Genomic DNA, 20155 nt, shown 5'->3' with positions numbered 1-20155 from the left:
AGAACAAACCAGAAAGTTTATTCATATAACTTGAATATTTGCAGTTCATCGTTACATATACAAAACTGACAATATATACGCAATACGCACTCGAAGCAATCGAAAGAAAAACAAAAAGAAATTTCTCACATTTGTTTGCAAAAAAAGACTGCAATGCAAAAGCACATTGCAATATACCACAATATCACCAAAATTAAATGAAAATTCAATGAAAGTTGTTTAAGTATATGATTTCTTGAAGGGGTACAGCGGAAACAATCCTGTTGCGTCAGTAGGCCATTCAATCCGGGAACATTGATAGAACATTGAACATAAGATTATATATTTATTTCAAGATTGATTAATCACATGTTATAATACTATTACGGGTTTATGCAACTAACATCTAAGCCATATGACTGTGACTGACATAGTTTGAAGCTTTTGTAAAACACTTAGCACGACCTGTATTTTTGAGATCATCACTTAATAAGACAATATGAGCACTTATTTATTGCAAAGAATATAGCATTTTAATAAACAGATGCTTAGAATATGTAATTTACAAAATTGATAAATATACTCAAATAATGTTATACAATAAACAGACATCTAAATACTAACCAGTCCTGTACATCGCAAAATAAAAATATAATTCCTTACACACCGCCGCACATTATTTCCGCGCCTATTCAATTCTATAAAATAATATTTCCTTTGATTGTAACGTCCCTGCTTGACGATGAAGATTACATGTGTACGATGCGTATGTTCACGGTATAATCCTTTCAGAAAAAGTGCGTTACGTTTATTTAGAGTCGATTGACATTCTATAATTAGTGTATAACTTTGCATCCAAAAACGATAAGTAAATCGACTTTCTCATATTGAAATGCATTTTTGTATGTTTTACGGAGGGTGTGGTATACATTTTTATTGCGTAATATGTTCCCTAAAAATTGTTCCTTTTTTCAGCGTTAAAATATCATGTCAATATCTGTTTTCGGTGATCGACTTTGGTGAACACATGGATTTCATATTAAATTACACACATATTTATAAAAAATAATGGCATTCAATATTTTCCATACATTCAAACAATGAGTAATGTGTAAAGATAAAAATTACCTTCAATTATTAAAATTATCTTCATCGCACTGTAAACTGCAGTGACGTAATCGGTCTTTATTTTAGGACACGATAAGCTTTTGGAAATCCTCTGTTTTAGCAGCAATATTTCTTATGCCAACTTTGCGGACACCAAAGGTGATCACAACAAATGTATGACTCTTAATGTTTTTACTATTGCATGTATATCAGAAATCACCTTATGTGCGTTAATCCGCTGACACATCACACATGCGTTTTAAAACCTAATAACTGTCATTAAACCTTGCATGTGTATGTAAGAATTGACTGAACCAATACATTGTTTTTATTTTTGTAAATAGGTATATATTCCGCAATAAGACACATTTTTACCCGATGATTAATGAAGTGATCATAGTAAGGATACATTTACTTATGATTAATCCGTTCTCTCTTTTTGGTCTATTTCAATTCTGGTACAACTCCTTGATTTTATATAGACGCAAGAATGTGTTTTTTATATTATAAAAAGAACGATTCTCCCTTAAGTTTCAATCAACAATTAATTTATTTACAGCTATATGCTCCTAGTTAAATGTGACAAACTGGCAGAGCTTTTATTTCTCCAAATGGTCATATGTTTAAGACAACGATTCAAAATGTTTTACTGTTTGTTGTGGCGCATATACAACATTCTTACAACAGTTAATCAATGCTAATCATCGTACTGTTGTCGAAGTACATCCTTCAAATATCTTTCGATAAAAAACAAACACATTGATATTATATTTAAATTATTGCATACATATCCTTTGGTAATTAGTTATACACGGTGTGATGTATAGAAGCACAAGCTATTTTTCATAGGTGATGTTATGAACGGTAGTTAAGGAACATCCAGTGCATTCGGTATATGGTCCGTGTGTCTATTACTTTTCGGACACTGTAGAAGGGGAATAATCTGAGCATCTATATTTTCGGCCAAGAAAATAAATTATTTGTAAGTGTCATAATTATAACGGTTTCAAAAATGTACTGATACCATATACTGTACATTCTTATCTGCAGTACATTTGGATTTTGTTAAACACACATGAAATATCGTCATGTTTTCGTTACATACATGCACACATAACATGAGCTTATATACGAGATCCTGACCTACTTTCTGATTCTTTGTGACACGACATGTTTTGCTATTATCACACTGTACAGATGTTGCATATGCAAATATCACCATTGTTGAAAAAGGGTTGTCTGTATGTCGTTCTATACACAGATCAATGTCACAAAACGCGAGTTATGTTTGTTATGGAATATATCAGGTTATTATACAAAGTTTGTTGAATAAACTGATTAAACAGCTCTTCCGACACGCGCATATATTTACGGACATTAAACAAGTGAAAAGTGTGTAAGACGATCTTTTTTTTCATTATTAAAATTCAATTATATAAAAACACTTGTACAATTAATTAAAAATCATAAATATATAGCGATCTAGCTTAAGCAGAATAGCAGGGTTATTCCATGTTTTTGCTTTTCCAAGATTTTTTTGTCCCTTAATTCTTTGTCAATATTGTGATTGGGTGAATACGCAAATACCTCATGTAGTTTTTTTTCTTGGCGTATGACAATTTTATAGAGAAACATACAGTATTACTTGATATTAGCATCATATCAAATTTGATTCAGTATTCTTGTAAATATAGTTATTGAAAACCCCTTGTCACTTTCCCGACATCGAGTTTGGCAATGCCCCTTAATAAACCAAATTAAAAACAAGTCTGACGATGTGGATGCTGGAAATACTGACTTAAGAGACACACAAATGCATAGGTGATATTATGGTATATTTGCTAAAATAACAAAATGTTGTAAAATATATAACTACAATTGTATAATGCACAAATTACTTAAAGGACTAGTTAAGCTCTCCTATAATTCCCCCCCCCCATCCCCCCCCCCCCCCGATGCACACATCTTATCACCTCACTAAAGCTTGATTGGTCATTTTCGTCTCGGGAACTACTTAAATGTATCCCGGGTACTCTTAAGTACATTGAAATGTACCCCGGGTAAGGAAAATATTCTAAAATGTACCCGGGAAGTCTAACGCTTAATTGTTCGTTGTCGGTTTGTTTTCTTTAAATTAATTATGGTCATATTTATGTCAATATTCTGTAAATTACACTCTATATTATTGAAACTCATACTCAAAAAAAATGTTCAGGCATGTGTCGTTCAAAGAGAGTTTTGTTTTGTATTCCGTAGCGCGTTTTACGACATCCACTTTTGGGCGGGAATAAAACTCGCGAACAATTTAAATTGGCCTTGATTGTTTGAGGATATTATTCGCATCCTTGGTACGTGTAAGTATACTTTAGAGTACCCAGGGTACATTTATGTAGTACTTGAGCCGACAATGACCAATCGAGCCTCAATAAACGGGAAACCCGGCTACTGTAATGGGAACATCGGATTACTGTCAACATTAAAGTATGTTAAATTTAATGATTTATAATTAAAGATATTCTTATTGATTGTTTTTTTAAATACTCACTTTATTAATCCGAACACAATTTTAAATAAATAATGAAACTAATTTTCTCAAATAATGATGATGATGATTGATGATGATGATTGATGATGATGATTGATGATGATGATGATGATGATGATGATGATGATGATGATGATGATGATGATGATGATGATGATGATGATGATGATGATGATGATGATGATGGTGGTGATGGTGATGATGGTGATGGTGATGATGATGATGATGATGATGGTGATGGTGATGATGGTGATGGTGATGATGATGATGATGATGATGATGATGATGATGATGATGATGATGATGATGATGATGATGATGATGATGATGATGATGATGATGATGATGATGATGATGATGATGATGATAATGATGATGATGATGATGATGATGATGATGATGATAAACAATACATAATAAACAATAAGCAAGAAACATTAAGATACACAAAGTACATTTCAATATATTTTACTGTAATAATATAGCTTATAAATAAAGTCCCACAGAGCTATTGCTAAGCTCAGTCAGCTGAGATAAATAATGATGAGAGATTCTATGGTGGGCAAATATTCTGTGTTTAAGTACCAATAATCCGACTTGAATACCATATGGAGAGAGTATTAATATTCTTTAAACAAAGTCATTATGGATAACAACATAGCAACTTTGACCTTTGAGGTAGCGGAATTGGTCTCACACATGGTACACATTATTCCAAAAGCGAACATGTGTGACAATTTATGTGGAAATTGTATGATTGTTTATTAAGTTTAAGTGCTGACAAACATGTTAAGACGCAAGCCCGAACGCATTCTAGAATTGTGACAGCTTTGTCATGCTTTCCGCAAGGCGGCTTGAAAACGAAACTCGGCCTGTGTTTGCCATGCACCAGATACAATTGGGCGGCAAAAGCTAAAAAGAAAAGGAAACAAGGAATACGTTGAATACTTTCTTATATCTACCATTGACAATTTCACGTCCTAATGGAGGGCGACAGTGCAGAAAAATTAAAGGCGTCCAAAAGCGCAAAGACCGGAACACATACACACTTCTTCCATTCGATGAGGTCCAATTCGAGCCTGCAGAGTGACCGTACATAGAGCTCAAAATGCTCGTCTTCGATTAGGGTAGTCTTCGCATAAGGTCAAGTGATTTTGTGACCACAACATATAAAATTGCGTAAATCGTTCGGCTCCTGTTACACATCTCGCCGGTACTCTCATTATTTCAATAACGAACGCTGCCCGTTATATTTTTTCTAAACATCTTGAAGCACGAACACATACTTTTTTCAGACTAATCAAGACCCTTTGCAGCCTTAATTCACTGCACCAAATTAGTGTATTTTGGTATTTTGTCTGTGGAATTAATAAACATTTCCCTGACACTGTCAGTATTGTATCACATTACACAAACAATAACTGAACGTGGCACGTCTACGACTTGAACGTTGAATAATTAAAGCAGATAAGATGTAATACGTTTAACTTACAGTTATATCGGTTTATTTTATGCTTTCCGGTGGTTTATAGAGAAATATCAGTGAATTAAAACTGATAATTTCACTGTTCACATAATGAAAATTATCAGTGAAAATTATCAATGTTTATGTTAAATGACGTCATTTTTTTTACGAAATGACGTCATTTTCCCAGCGAAATTCTTAAGTTGAACTCTTTAACAATGTATATAAACTGTGAAAAAAGCATAAAATAACAAGAAAAGAAAACTCATGATCATATTAAATATATATTTTCTATGATCACTCGTGAATTAAAATCGATAATCCACCGAATCCAACAAATAACCTCTATATAAACATATATGTCGCGTTTAAATGACAAAATGTGTGTCTTTATTGTAAAATGATGTAAAAAGCTGCCCGTAGCCACGCTGAGGCACACCGAGGCAGTTGCCTCGGCTAAAATTTGCAGAGCAATGTTGAGATTACATGGGGAAAAGGAAAATTTATGTCAAAGAATAAACTCTATATAAGAAATTGAGGCAATTTAATATTATCATTGAGTACAATTGGCTCATGTTGAGGCAGATAATTATTTCATTTTAATCACTTCTATTGATGCCAAATGTCTCAGCAAAATGAAATTAAATTATTAGGAAAATCCGTATATTAAACAAAGCGTCGCACTGTACACTTCGATGTTACAATCATTGTGGAGATCGGAACGTACCGAGCGAGGATCGGGTGTTTTACGGCCAGGTCTGGGTCTATTTTGGACCTAGACACACTTCGGGTGGTTGGCGTTTTCGCCTTTATTGGAATCCTCCTCTTTATGGCCGGCGTCGAGTTTAATCAAGGACCGTTTCAGGTGGTAAGAATCTTTGTTTACATTAGAATTTTCAAATTATGATATCCCGCGTATTAAACTCTTTTGATATAAAGAAGTTCAAGTTTTTTCTTTTTAATAGTCAATGAAGTTGATGATAAAACTGTAAACTGACAGAAAATGATGACGCAGTGCAAAAACAAAATGTTACACAAGAAAATTGAAAAAAATGGCCAAAAAACTTTACTGATTTAAGTTAAATATCTGTACTCCTCATAATAAGCAATATGCCCCTGTGACGCGATCGGTAAGGCGTCAGACTATGGATCCATTGCTCACTATTTTATTGTCACTGCGTTGGTTTGAATCCCAGTAGGTCTGTGTTTAAGTAAATTCCATCAATGATCCTTTTTATCTGTGTTTATGATTGAAAACGCTTTTGATTTAATGCATTTAAATATTTCATTAAATAGCCCTATTGTGTTTTCAAGCTCTAAATGGAAAAACAAATCGTCCACGAATTTTTTCACGGTGAACTTGTCTGAACTACAACAGCAAGTTTGCGGAAGCTGATTTGAAGTTATCTTAAGAATTAATATTTTTTATTGGTTCGTGTACATGTGAGCGGAGTTTTAGCGCATTGCTAAGGCTTAAAACGTGGACACGTTCTACTATGAAAGAGGAACGGCTTAATGGCATCGCTTTAATGTTTGTGCATAAACACATTCCAGTTGATCGAAAACAAATTCTAAAAATGTGGGATTCGACTGGATACAGGAGAGTTGAATTAGCGTTCAATAAGATTGATATTTAAAAGTTGAAGAATAATAAAACATGTTCATGAAACATTATTCGCTAAAATGTTTGATAGATGTGTTTCTTCATATTATAAGGTAGATCTATTTTATTTTAGTATTTCAATAATAAATATGTAAAGCACATTCTTTTATCCATATACATACTATGGCTTGTATGAGAGAGCTGTGTCTCAATTTTTTGTTTCTATCTGACTTCAAATGAAGAATATGACTATTTTTCTGTAGTTAAGTTTGTTACATCATTGTCACTTCAAACGCCGTTAATGGTACCAGAATATAAAATTGACAATGAACTTGTAGCAGATTTTTTTTGTTAACTTTATTGATACCAAACGGTAATATATAACGTCCACGATTCCGATAATTTAGGTATAAAATGTTGTTTAAGTGGCCTTTAAAACGCACCAGAGACGTTCTAGGGATAAAAAAAATCAGGGGAGGCATGCCCCCGGACCCCCCTAGAAGGACCTTAGATACTGCCTCGGCTTATAGTTGGGTCTGGCTACGGCACTGAGTGACTCTTTAAACGGCCGCTTTAACATAAGTATCACTAAGACGAACATTGGATACACTTTATATTAAAGTATTTAATTTTTTATATGATTGCAAATATACACCAAAGTCACGTTTCTAGTAGAGTTTATGCGTTCATGTAATTTAGTCGATTGATGATGTTCATGACGTCCGTATTTCTTGTAAGGATACCTTTATATCAGATCGCAATATAAAATAGAGGCAATCCTCTGTATGCAATTTTTTGAGATAATACCTAAATCCATGGTGACATATGTTGATACACACGTATATACTAACGCACGTCTTGCCATTTTCTCAATAACAAATCGGAGTTTATGTTAGAGGTATGTTCACATACGTTACACAATAGAACTCGTAAATGGAATAAAAAATATCAGTCTGTTATTTTAAATCGGAAAATTGTGCTCTGTTTTGCGATGTTTAAACTGCCATAAAATATAAAACGTGGTGTACAAATAATAATAATGTGACGTGCGATTAGGTACTTACATTGACTTGATTTGAGTTAAATGGAACAGAAATAAAGTAAATATTAGATTCGTCCTAAGGATTTTTCCTTGCGTACAAATGACGAGTTCTTGCATATATATATATCACTTAAGTATTTTACATTCCATATCCAGTAAATTGGACTTACAAAGTTAGCTTATAATTTTGTATTCGCAATTCCGACATGAGTATGTACGAAACTGTTATAAAAGATATAATATTTAGTTGAAACTCCTTTATTTAAAGTCAACACTTTTACACGTTTTTTGTTACTTGTATTTGTGTTAATGACAAAGTACTTAGTATATTTGTTATCATACACGTACAGTGTATATGTTTATTTCTTCAGTTAGGTCTACCTTTTGAAGTTTATAAGTGTGTTGATGCTTTGTTTCCTTCGTGTGTTGATTATCATAAAAGGCTTGCATTCTGAAGCTCGTCGCAGAAATTATGTGTACATGTCAATTCATAACTAGCCAGGATACAATTGTTTCGGTATTTTTCTGTTTAACCCATTTATGCCTAGCGTCTATTTAAAAGGCCATTGCAAACAGCGAAGACCAAGATGAGACGCCGCATGATGCGGCGTCTCATCAGGATCTGCGCTGTTTGCTTAAAGGAATTTCAGTAAAAAATATTCTAGATATAGAAATTAATATACAAGACATCCCTAATTTTGGAAATAAATTGATCCAATTTAGAAGGATGGGAGAGTCTACTAGGCATAAATGGGTTAACCGCCGGTATTGCTAGTAGCTATCCAACTAACAAAGTGAACTGTGCATTATAGCGGACCCCAATGCCATTCTTACAGACGCTCAGTTTGGGTTCAAACTCTATTGCAGCAATGTCCTTGCAATTTCAATTCTTTATCATTTAATTGAAAAGCAAATACATAGTAAAAACAAACTTTTCTGCTGCTATGTCGATTACCGGAAGGCTTACGACCTTATAATCGCGGACAGGTATTGCATAAAATGATTTATCGGGAATCGACGAAGTTCATTTCACTTAATCGCTCTATGTAGGGCGAGATCAAACTTCAAGTAAATCACATGGGCTCACTTTTGGACCTTTTTAGTGGCAATGCCGGTCTATTACAAGGAGAAATAACATCGCCGATCATGTTTTCGTTATTTATTAATGATATAATATTTAGTTTGCAAAATGGAATAAAGGCCGGAATAACGTTAGATCAATTGTCTTTTTATCTCCTCCTATGTGCGGATGCTACTGTCATTTTCTCATAAACTAAATAAGGACTCCAGGGAATCGTTGACATAGTTTGCAAGTAAACTACCTTGGTATTGTCATGTCAAATGGGGTCTCATTTATACTTGCCACTGTTCATGGCAAAGCTAAAAGGGCGATGAATTCCCTTTGTTGTATTACGAAAGATATAGAAGTGCCAATAAATGTTATGTTCAAGCTGTTTGATTCATTTATCTTGTCAATCCTTAAATATAATTGCGAAATATGAGGATTTATTGCGGCAACTTATATTGAACGCATTCGCAGAAAGTTCTGTAAAAACTGTTAAATGAAAAACTGTCAACAAATTCAATGTCACTCTATGCTGAAGTTGTCCCTTTATACATTGATAGATGCCCAAGAATTGTTAAATATTTTTAACACTACATCAAAAGAAACAAGGAAAGTATGTGCAAATATAAGAAATTGAAACACCAAATAACACTTTTAATTGATCCTTTAAAGTTCGCAAAATATAAAACCAAAGAGGATTTACAGATGAATGGTTGTTTCCTGGTCAAATCTTTTGTTAAAAACTAGACTCAGGGATAAGTATTATCTGAGTGGAGAGTTAATGTTGATGCATCAACTTCATTACTGTTTTATAAAGACCTTATACCTGTATTTGAAAGATTTGTGTATTAAGATGTCATTGACAATAAAAAAACATAGAAACAGCATTGCTAAGATACGTCTTTCGTCACATAATTTGTGATATTATGCCCATCTAACAGTATGTGCTATGTTTATTGGTGTCTATCGCAACCGTTGTTTATTTTTGGTGTTTTCACTTCATATACACTTATATTTGTTAATGCAGCATCAGCATACTAAAACAATATCCAGGAAAGAGAAAAAATCAACCGTACTACAATCGTTTTGACAACTGACGACAAAAATGATTCGATGTACGATGTAAATCTAAATTTAGTTTTAGTGCAGATTCGTTCACAAGACACAAAGACACAATTTTGTTTTACGGATTATTTTAATTTCCTACAACGATATCTGTTCATACGACACACGCACACTAACTCCGATTCTTATAAAAAAAGACAGTTCCGCTCGGCTTAGAGGACTGGGACAGTCATGCATATCGAATATGTAATATATATATTTTATAAACAGCTGTTAGCAAGATGAGTTGCAGATAATTGGTCAGTTACCGCATTTTAACTTACTATTTTGACCTGTTAATTCTTTTCAGCTCAATTTAACAGTGAAAATGCGCATAATATCACTTAAATTGAAACTTGAGGACATTATAACGTTATCAGTAATGAAAGAATGTGTACATTATGTAGTCCTAAGGATAAAGAAGACGAATATCACTTAATTCTTGAATGGCCATGTTAATTAGAAAGAAGAGCCAAATACATATCAAACTACTATTCAATAAGACCAAGTATGAAACAGTTTTGAAACTTTTAGATAGTAATAATAAAGGGATTCTTCGAACGTTATAAATTTACTGTCTTACATGCTTTTCAAAAAGAAATAAAGGAATTTTTAGTAAACTCAACGTTTATTATTTTTATTCATTTACCGTTTAATATGAAATGAATGTACAGTGTTTTGTCTGTTAACGCCGATTTCTGTCAACATGTACAGTTTGTTTTTTGTTAATATGTGGTTTGTGAAGTGTAAATTAAAATTATTAAATCGAACATGCGATCTCTAACTATTAATGCAAGGGCTCTTCACAATAAGCTTACCGAACAACTCACATAGAGAATCACCATCCCACGTAAGTTCTGTGAAATTAAATATTCCTCTATCAAATTCGAATCATATTTCAAACAGTTTATCGCGGGGACTCCAAGAGTCATGTGAATATGTCATGGCCTCACGTGTCTGAAGGATGAAGCCAGTCCGAAACTCAAACTATGATAGGTCATAACTTATATAACACAGTCAAAATCCAGCCACCAGTCCACTTTTTCCTAATCAATCTGCATCTAAACAGAGTTATCCATCTTTTAGAATTGCACGGTAATGACTCTCTGCTTGTAACTTAGTGATGGTAAATTCTAATTTAAAAATGCTTATTGCTTATATGCACAAATAAATTTGACATTCAAAAACAATGTTATATAATGGAATAAAACATTACTGATATATGCTTCATTTTATTTAATAGCAACTTGTCAATTTAAAGTCAACAAATAGAAATTGCTTGACCTGAATGTCTACATTATAATAGTCTACATGCTGTTTTAATTTACTAATTGAAATATAAAATAATGAAGTCATGCAATTTAATCAAGTTGATTTACAAACGATGTCAACCCTTGTCGGATCTCAGGGGTAGGCTGGTACAACGTTCTTTTACCAGTTTAATACTTCCTAATCGAAACCTTCTTCGAAATAGGTCGTACCAGCATCTAACGTATGCATGACATACCGGATAAAATTAACAGAACTTTGTAGTACCATGAATGTTATTAAGCAATACCTAACGTATGTCATCTTCGTTCAATGTGTACTGAAAGTAGCATTATGTTTAGAAGTATATATTTTAATAAAACGACATATCTAATATATTTGGGCTATGCTCTGTGAAAAGGAAGTTTAATGCATGTGCGTAAAGTGTCGTTAGAGATTAGCCTGTGCAGTTTGAACAGGCTAATCAGGGACGACACTTTCCGCTTTTATGGCATTTTTCGTTTACCGAAAACGTCTTCTTGGCAAAAATCGAGTTTAGGCAGAGTGTCATCCCTGATTAGCCTGTGCGGATTACACTGGCTAATCCTGGACGAAACTTTACGCACATGCATTAAGCCCCTCTTTTCACATAGCACCGCTAATTTTTGTTTTGAATTTACAATCTACCTGTGTACGACTGCACTTCTCCTGATATAATAATCAAAACAGGACCTTAGTTTTGTTGCTTTGGTTACCATAGACTTCTTCATATTTCCTTTTTAATTGAATATATCTATGAACATGTACTATCAAACCTTTTCTAAATATACACTTACGTTGCGAGGCATTGCGTACATAACATACATTAGCTGCAAATAACTCTTTAAGATACGGCGTGTATGTTAGAGTATTCGTAAGCTGCATAGTATTTCCTTTTTTAAGTAACGGTACGGGTATAAGAATACGTTAGCTTAATATTTCACGTTTTGAGATGCAGTAAAAAATATACGTTTTGAGATGCGGCGTACGTGTGCGAGTATTAGTGAGCTGCATATTTTTGCTTTGAGATACGACGTTCATGTATACGTATACGTTAGCTTCAAAATGTTTAACTAAGGTTTTGACGGAGTTGACAAACATGGGTTATTGGGACATTGCAGAAAGGTGGGCGGCATCAAACAAGTAGTTTGCGGTCAATATATTTGGTTTGAATTGTTAATTTGATTACAGCATACTAGCTTGGGTACCTTGCCTGGATTGTATTTGGACCGTGTCCGGTCGTGGTCCCTTTTACTAAAAACCGGACACGTTGTCGCTCAAAAACATGAGTTAGGAAAATACATGCACTGTCATTTTGTTTGCATATGTGAGGCCTGGCATTGGATTACTTTATGGCAAGTCGGATATAGGTCAAGGTCACTGTTTGAATCGACCAATCGTGATGAAACTTATTATACAGTAAGTTTGCGTGTAAACCTAACTTTGGAATATATTTGTGACGTGTCTGTTAACAACGATTGTTAATGTTACTAAAAATAGAACAAAGCAATCACTCAATGTGTTCAGTATTGCACTCACAGTTTGTGTTTAGGTATCTTATATGAAGACCTAGATTAGGATTGCATTTTGGGGCCAGTCAGGTATATTGCAATTCCATTGTTACGTAAAGTAGAAAACAAATCACTTAAAATTTTAGTATTTCGCTGAAATTGCGTATGAAGGTAGCTCAAATACAGACCTAGCTTTGTATTGCTTGCATAGTATTATATTTAATAAATAGCTTAAACGTTTAAAACCTGCATTCGTGGCGTTGTCAGAATATATGTTAATGTTCCAGATGGGGCCGCTGCTCCTGCCGTTACTCTTGTTGCTAATGACAACCAGAGCAGTTTGCGGTATGGGCGGTATGGGCAGCGAAGACCTCCGCGCCGCGCAGCAAAACATGGACACTGCAGTGGAAAATGCAAAAGAGGCAGTAAAACATGACGAAATGGTGGATCAAGAGAAAAAGGACAGCGGTAAGCAATGATAAGAGCAGTGCTAATAGTGACAAGAAATAATTTCATGAACGTTATACGGTGATATTCATGAATGATTCCATATAATACTCATTACTTACTAAGGTTTTAAAAATATCCGCGTAACTGACTGGTTACTAAAAAGACTGATGAGATGAGATAACGGCTTTTTCACTCAAAGGTCTTTGGTTCGAACTCACGCGGAGAAAATTTGTAGTTTTTGTCTTTTCTTTTTAAAATCATTGTCTTGGCTTCATACTTAAGGGTGTAAATATCAATGCTTAAACCGGCGTTAATGGTTAACGAAAATTGCAATTGACATAATATGAATGTTGGAGTTTTGATCTATTGCAGGCATTGATAAGACTAAGGACTCTCAAACTGCCAACGGCATGATGGGTTTATTCGCCGACTCAAACGAAAAAACGAAGCGTCTGGCAAAGCTGGCCAGCATCCAAATCAAAGCACTCAAGGAACTCATATCTGTGTAACCTTATTTTAATTGTGTACGATGCATTCACTCAATTCACTCAAATTCGAGCGACTGCAAACGAAGTTATAAAGTAAAATAAATTTAATTCATGTTTTAGATCGGCTTTTTATTATCAAATACACAATCTGGTTTATGAAGAAAATTAGCACTCTAAGTAAAACACTGTCGGTTTAATCTGTTTTGCGTTATATTCGAATTAAACATGAATTACTAAGTTTCATAACCAGTATGTTGTATCCAGTAGTGTATTTATGTACATGACAGTTATAACTGTGTAGTTAATTCATGTTTGTAAACTTTGATAAAGCCCATTTGGGTGAAATATTATAATAAAATAGTTTTTTTCTATGAAAGTAAACATGCATTGTTAAATAGTAATGTCTAAATTACTTCAACCTTACACAGCGCTTTTAAATATAATATATTTGCAACATAAGTGTTAACAGTGAAACGCAATCGTCATTATGAGCCGCTTTCTGGGGAAACAGTGCGTTGCGTTATTCGTCTTCTCAGGCGTATCAGGGAAACACTGTCTGCATAACTTGACTTTGGTTCAGAAGATACCATCTTAAAACAAACATTTCATAGAAACGGAAGGTGTCGTCCCTGATGAGTATATGCGGACTGCACATGCCATTCTGGGAAGACACTTTACGCACATGTATTAAGCACAGGTGTCCAAAAACGCTTGTTATATAAAACATTTTACATGACATTGTTTCAGGGAAAAATTGAATCCGTTTCGCCTTCAAGTAAGCCGCCGATACCTAAGGGTTTGGAAGAAACGCTTTCAACACACTTGTCCTATCTCTTATGATGTAAGTGTCGTCCGTACATGCGTCAAATGACTTATGTTGGACAGTGCATTCATACCAAACTATAACAATGAAAGTAATTATGTTCCAGTTTAAAATAAACAAATTAAGAAAATAATTCAAAACAACTAAGCCCTATTCTAACATTTGATAAGCGCAATGTCTTCGAAATAAATAACTTGTTGATTTTATTTTGTATATAACTTTGTTCGATGAAACATAATAAACAACTGCAAAATAAAAATGATCCGTGCTCTGTGAAAAGGGGGTTTAATGCATTTGCGTGAAGTATCGTCCCAGATTAGCCTGTGCAGTCCGCACAGGCTAATAAGGAACGACACTTTCGGCTTTAAAAAAATGATATTTTTCGTGTAAACAAAGTCACTTCTTAGCAAAAAAAAATAGGCGGAATTGTCGTCCCTGATTTGCCTGTGCGGACTGCACAGGCTAATATGGGACGACACTTTACGCACATGCATTAAACTACTTTTTATAACAGAGCACGGCTCAAATTATTTACAAGTGCGTGTTACTATAAAAATCTTTCTGCCCATTACGAGTGTATACTTTAACGGTATTCTTATTAAATCACGTAACTGCTTCTGAATAATGTGTATGTTCCTCTTGTAGTTGGGTCTGCTAATATTGGATGTCTGTTCATAGAAACGTAATGCTGCTCGTTAACATGTTTGTTTCTTTTGAGAGTCAACTTCCATAAAACAACTTAATGATTTTAATATTATGTACCTACACATCCAGGGTCCGCCATGTGATGAGAAAGCCTATTACCGTTCATATGACGGCACGTGTAACAACGTGGTCAACCCGACCTGGGGCGCCTCTCTCACACCACAACTGAGGGAAATACCGCCCATGTATGACGACGGTAAGAACTCGTGCTCGCTTTGATACACGGGTGGCAATCACATAAAATTACCTCTCTACCTCCATGTAAATATACCGTAAAGGTTGATTGCATTTATATTTGTATTCTATGATATTTCCAATATTGTAACTCGCATTTTTTTAGTAGAAATTGTGGGGGAATAAAGCTGGATTTACTTTTAAATTGCTGTTCGTTTGCATTTTGCGATATTAATAAGAATATATAAATTGCATTTTTCTATAAACCTTCTATACCTATTTGTGTTAAATACATAAATACGTGCTTTGCTTCGTAAATATTATTCGTCACGCTGAGTCACTTTAACGTTGTGTCTCCCGTTGAGTTTGATACATGTTTTTGCCGTTTCTATGTCATACAAATGTAAATACACAGTTGTTTGTGTAGTATTATTAATATTAATATTATTATTATTATTATTATTATTATTATTATTATTATTGTTTCATCAAAAATGCATGTTTACTTTTATATAAAACGAATATGTTTGAGTTCAACGTATACAAATCTTAGTTAAATTTGAAAATAAAAATAGTTTTATAACGCACTTCCTTCACGAATAATCAATTTCTCACCTACGTCGGAGGTATAATCTAAGAGCTTACGCTTCTTCTAGCATTCATAAGTTGTCGCCACCACATGTTACCACGTGTCCCTAAAGATCGCAAAGATCACATACTTAACACGATAATAGCGGATTACTACGCTGGTTTTCTTGTCATATGATGAAGGACTACATAGATAGAGTTGTCTAGGATTTGTCAAACGTAGTTTCATGCAAATTGATTCGCCCTTTACGCAATACGTTTGCCACATACTTGTATTGAGTGTTTGTGTCACTTTATATCCGCTTATCCACCCACTGTCGACACAGAGAAATATCTATTATTAATGACGACACTCGAAAATATATATAGCTTATACGTTAATGAATAATAAAGAAGCGCGCATTTTTCAAATCGGCAATTTGTATCGAGACTCTGAGGTTAACACATGTTGAAACATGTTCAATGCTACCATTGTCAAACGTATTTTGATGAGATGTTTTTTGTTAGTAATGCCTGATAAAACATATCGTTTTATCATTATTATAAAAAATTGGAATACAATCGATTGAATCGAGTGTCATTTTTTTAATATTAAAATATTTTAAAATTTATTATATGTAGATTGTCAACATAAGTTACTCATTCGTGGCTATTCAATTCAAGCTAAAACTAAGAAATAATGTTTTGAATACTATCACTAAGGATTGCCAGATTGTGTCTCTGAAACGTGTTTGTTTGAAACATGGTTTCGTTTTGAATTGGCTTGTTATCAGTAGTTCAGTATAACTTATAACGGATACGTTGGGTTTTTTATTGTTATCGATTTGTTAAGTTGACAATACATTAATAATAAAATGACTTACATTATGAATGAATCATTGCATTGTGTTACATCATTATCGTTAATGCTTTCAGATGTTTTACATGGATCTGCTAAATGGACAGACAAATAAAAAAAAAGGTTCAATAAAGCACATTAATATGCGTATTTATAAGCATCTAATTTCTGTTCACATAGGTGTTGACGAACCTAGACGCAAGGACAGACTGGGCAACCCACTGCCAAGCGCAAGGCTTATCAGTAACGTGGTTCACAGTGTGGACGGCCTGTCGCCTCGCGACAAAGACTTCACCTCTATGGTGATGCAATGGGGCCAATTCATTGACCACGAGTTTGTGTCCACACCGGTTCTCAAAGGTGGGTTGACGCGTTACAGAATTTAATAAGTTTTATATTTCTTCCTATAAAATATTTGAATAACCGAATATCATTTGTTTTGTTTTGGAATTTTAAGGGGTAATTCGCTCTATCAGTTGTGACATTTCTGTTGTCACTTTATGTACACCGACAGTAATACACTACCTCCGTATTAAAGTATAAAGAAATGAACACATAGGTAAATTCGTGACCTAACATGTTTGTATCCCGTAAAGGTTATACATGCAATTAAAAGAACAAACAATATAACAAACTTCAGGATTAGCGTTATTGAATATTCATGAACTAAATACACTGTTCGTTACTAATACAAATGTATTCATACTGTTTCTGTTTAGGTGCAATGGATGCGAATATTGAATGCTGTGGAGATGAAAATGTCAATAGGTTAGTGATCTTTAATACGACGGTTGGCCCAAAGATTCAAACGTCAAAATAGGGGAATATTGTCAGAGCTGAAACATCAGTGTTCATTCTTGCTAGACTCCTTCAATACAAATGTATTCCATTTTTTATTACTACGTCAACCAAATATAAGATGAAATATTGAACCATCTTTACTTACATAGACAGGTAAAAAGGCACGCACTTTAAGTTACCGCTTTGGTTGATGCATGAATACAAATTATTATATTCATATATGCCATATATATGGGTGTTTTCTTAACTATACAACCAGTGTTGCTAACAATAACAACCCAAATTGTACAAAATTCACGATTGTGTTATCAAGTACGCAGCTTATGTTTGAAGACTTTAACAGTGGACATTTAATAAAGTAACTAGTGTTTCCAGTGCCAATTAAAGTTATTTCTACTTTGTGAAATGTAAATTTATTATATTTACATTCGTTTATCTTTTGAAGCAGCTTTGGTTGCATTTGTACTTTTTTTAACAATTCGTTTTAATCACCTATTATACATAATGTTACTAATAATAGTAGCAAAAACAAATTGAGCGGGTCGTTAATCGTTTCTGTTGAGCGAATATGATCATATCGGCCCCGGGCCGTTTTTTTTCTACATCTGAAAAGAATCCAACAATGGTTAATAAGCCACAAATCAAAATCGGATAATTGAATAAATTAAAAGTTACAAACATTAGGAATATGCAAATACCCATTACACGTTACACTGTAGATAAGGTAGACGACACGGTTTGATCTAAGAGGAAATAAAACAAACTTAAATAAACGACTCGCGTAGTTTCATGACAATGTTAATCCGAAACATATCTAAGAGTTTGCAATGCTTGTTTATTAAACTTTTGTCCTAATATTTTACTGTACTAAAAAGACAACAACTTCAGACTCGTTGCACCGATAATCCAGAGGGTCTTATTTAAACAGGTTTGTTTTTTTTAATGACAATACACATACGGAAAGCTGTTTCGTTAATATTTGTATTGAGAGAATGTTGCCGTTTGGGCGTTTAGGGTTCTTTCTTCGAACAACACGTTTGGGTTTCTAAATATATTATATTTATGATTTAATATCATAAACATACAGGTTGACAGCATGAATGATATGCAAAGAATGACATTCTTATAATAAGTATACATTTCAATTATATATAAAATGATGTGTTCCGACGGTAAGATACCAACAGAATTAATACACAAATACAACTATTAAAACAAAATAATTACAATAATACAACCGACAGACATGAATATAAAAGATGTATAAAATGCATATTTACCTAAATATATTATATTTATGATTTAATATCATAAACATACAGGTTGACAGCATGAATGATATGCAAAGAATGACATTCGAAATAGTCATTCATGCACACGGATGTGGTTGAGTGAATAAACTCATGCTTGACAAGCCAATTAACGTATTAAAATGTTAGTAAAAACAGTTCACCTTTCTACCCAGTCTCTACATACTGAAAACTAATCAACTACTACAAAAGAACGCTACTAATCCTATTTACAGTTAAAATCTACTCTGTCAAACTATTGAACAATCAGAGCAATGTTTCCTTTAAAAAATAATTTACTTCAATATCATTCAGAATAAATATATTTATGAACTAAATATATTTACAACAATGAAATACGTCTACAACACATTTCCCCTCTCTAAGAAAATGTCGTCCTCGACATTATTAAAATTCAAACATCGCTTGTAAAGCGAGGTTTGATTAATCTCGTGATCAAAATATCTATGAAAGCATCGTTGTTAAAAAATAATGACAACCACAATATTAACGTTTTCGTTTGCAACTGTTTATTTTCAATTTGAAAACAATGACAATTTGACAAATAAAAACATAATACACTAATTTGTATTTAAATACTCAGAAGTGAATGTTAACAGCTGTGTATCTTTCCAATACAAATCCACACATGTTAAATGTATGGTGTCACTGTACTTAATCATTATTGCAAATACATAACAACACCTATCACAATTTATACTCCCCGGATGTAAACCACGCCGGCCGACGGGTCTGACGTTGGCTGCGGCGCCGTGGTATTTTCTTCCGTTTGGAGCGTCGTGTATCTGTTTCATCTTCCGACTGATTGCTGTCGGAACTCGTCTTCCCTGTGCGTTCATCCACGTCCGTGGAGGACTCGTCGGAAACTTCAGGTGACGAAACACGCTGTACTTCCTGTATCGGTAAGAAGGAACACGGCAGCAGATGATTCCGGTGGACGGTTTTAATGCCCACATCGCCGTTTTCCTTTTTTTCCAACAAACGTACCGAAACAGTTATCTCAACACACCTGTATTACCTCCCTTTTGGCTTATCTTAAGCCAACAGCCTGACTATCACAAATATCTAATCAAAGCTCTTTTATTTTGTACCAGGTGTTTACTAAGTTCGATTTTATTTCGATTCGAACCCGCAACTGGTTTACTATCGCGTGTTTACCACACTGCCGAAATAGCGTTCTTCTTGCGCTACGGTATCGCGAGCACGTGCATTTACCGGTAAGACGCCAGTCGCATATACACGCATTAAACTACATAATGCAGTTAATTT

The 20155-nt window shown here is 34.0% G+C and overlaps 1 protein-coding gene across 1 annotated transcript in view; it reads left to right on the top strand.

The window, feature by feature from the left end:
* The first annotated feature begins 5818 nt into the window (after positions 1 to 5818).
* LOC127856350 (peroxidase-like) overlaps positions 5819 to 20155 on the top strand; it is a 31017-nt gene continuing 16680 nt past the window's right edge. The window contains exons 1-7 of the mRNA XM_052392491.1: positions 5819 to 5961; positions 12997 to 13177; positions 13532 to 13664; positions 14395 to 14488; positions 15245 to 15371; positions 16956 to 17135; positions 17495 to 17543. Coding sequence (XP_052248451.1) covers positions 5926 to 5961; positions 12997 to 13177; positions 13532 to 13664; positions 14395 to 14488; positions 15245 to 15371; positions 16956 to 17135; positions 17495 to 17543 — 800 coding nt within the window. The 5' untranslated portion in view covers positions 5819 to 5925. The remainder of the gene's footprint in view (positions 5962 to 12996; positions 13178 to 13531; positions 13665 to 14394; positions 14489 to 15244; positions 15372 to 16955; positions 17136 to 17494; positions 17544 to 20155) is intronic.

This window comes from Dreissena polymorpha, chromosome 13 (genome assembly GCF_020536995.1).
Source record: "Dreissena polymorpha isolate Duluth1 chromosome 13, UMN_Dpol_1.0, whole genome shotgun sequence".
NCBI lineage: Eukaryota > Metazoa > Mollusca > Bivalvia > Myida > Dreissenidae > Dreissena > Dreissena polymorpha.
This window is presented reverse-complemented; position numbering and strand designations above follow the sequence as displayed.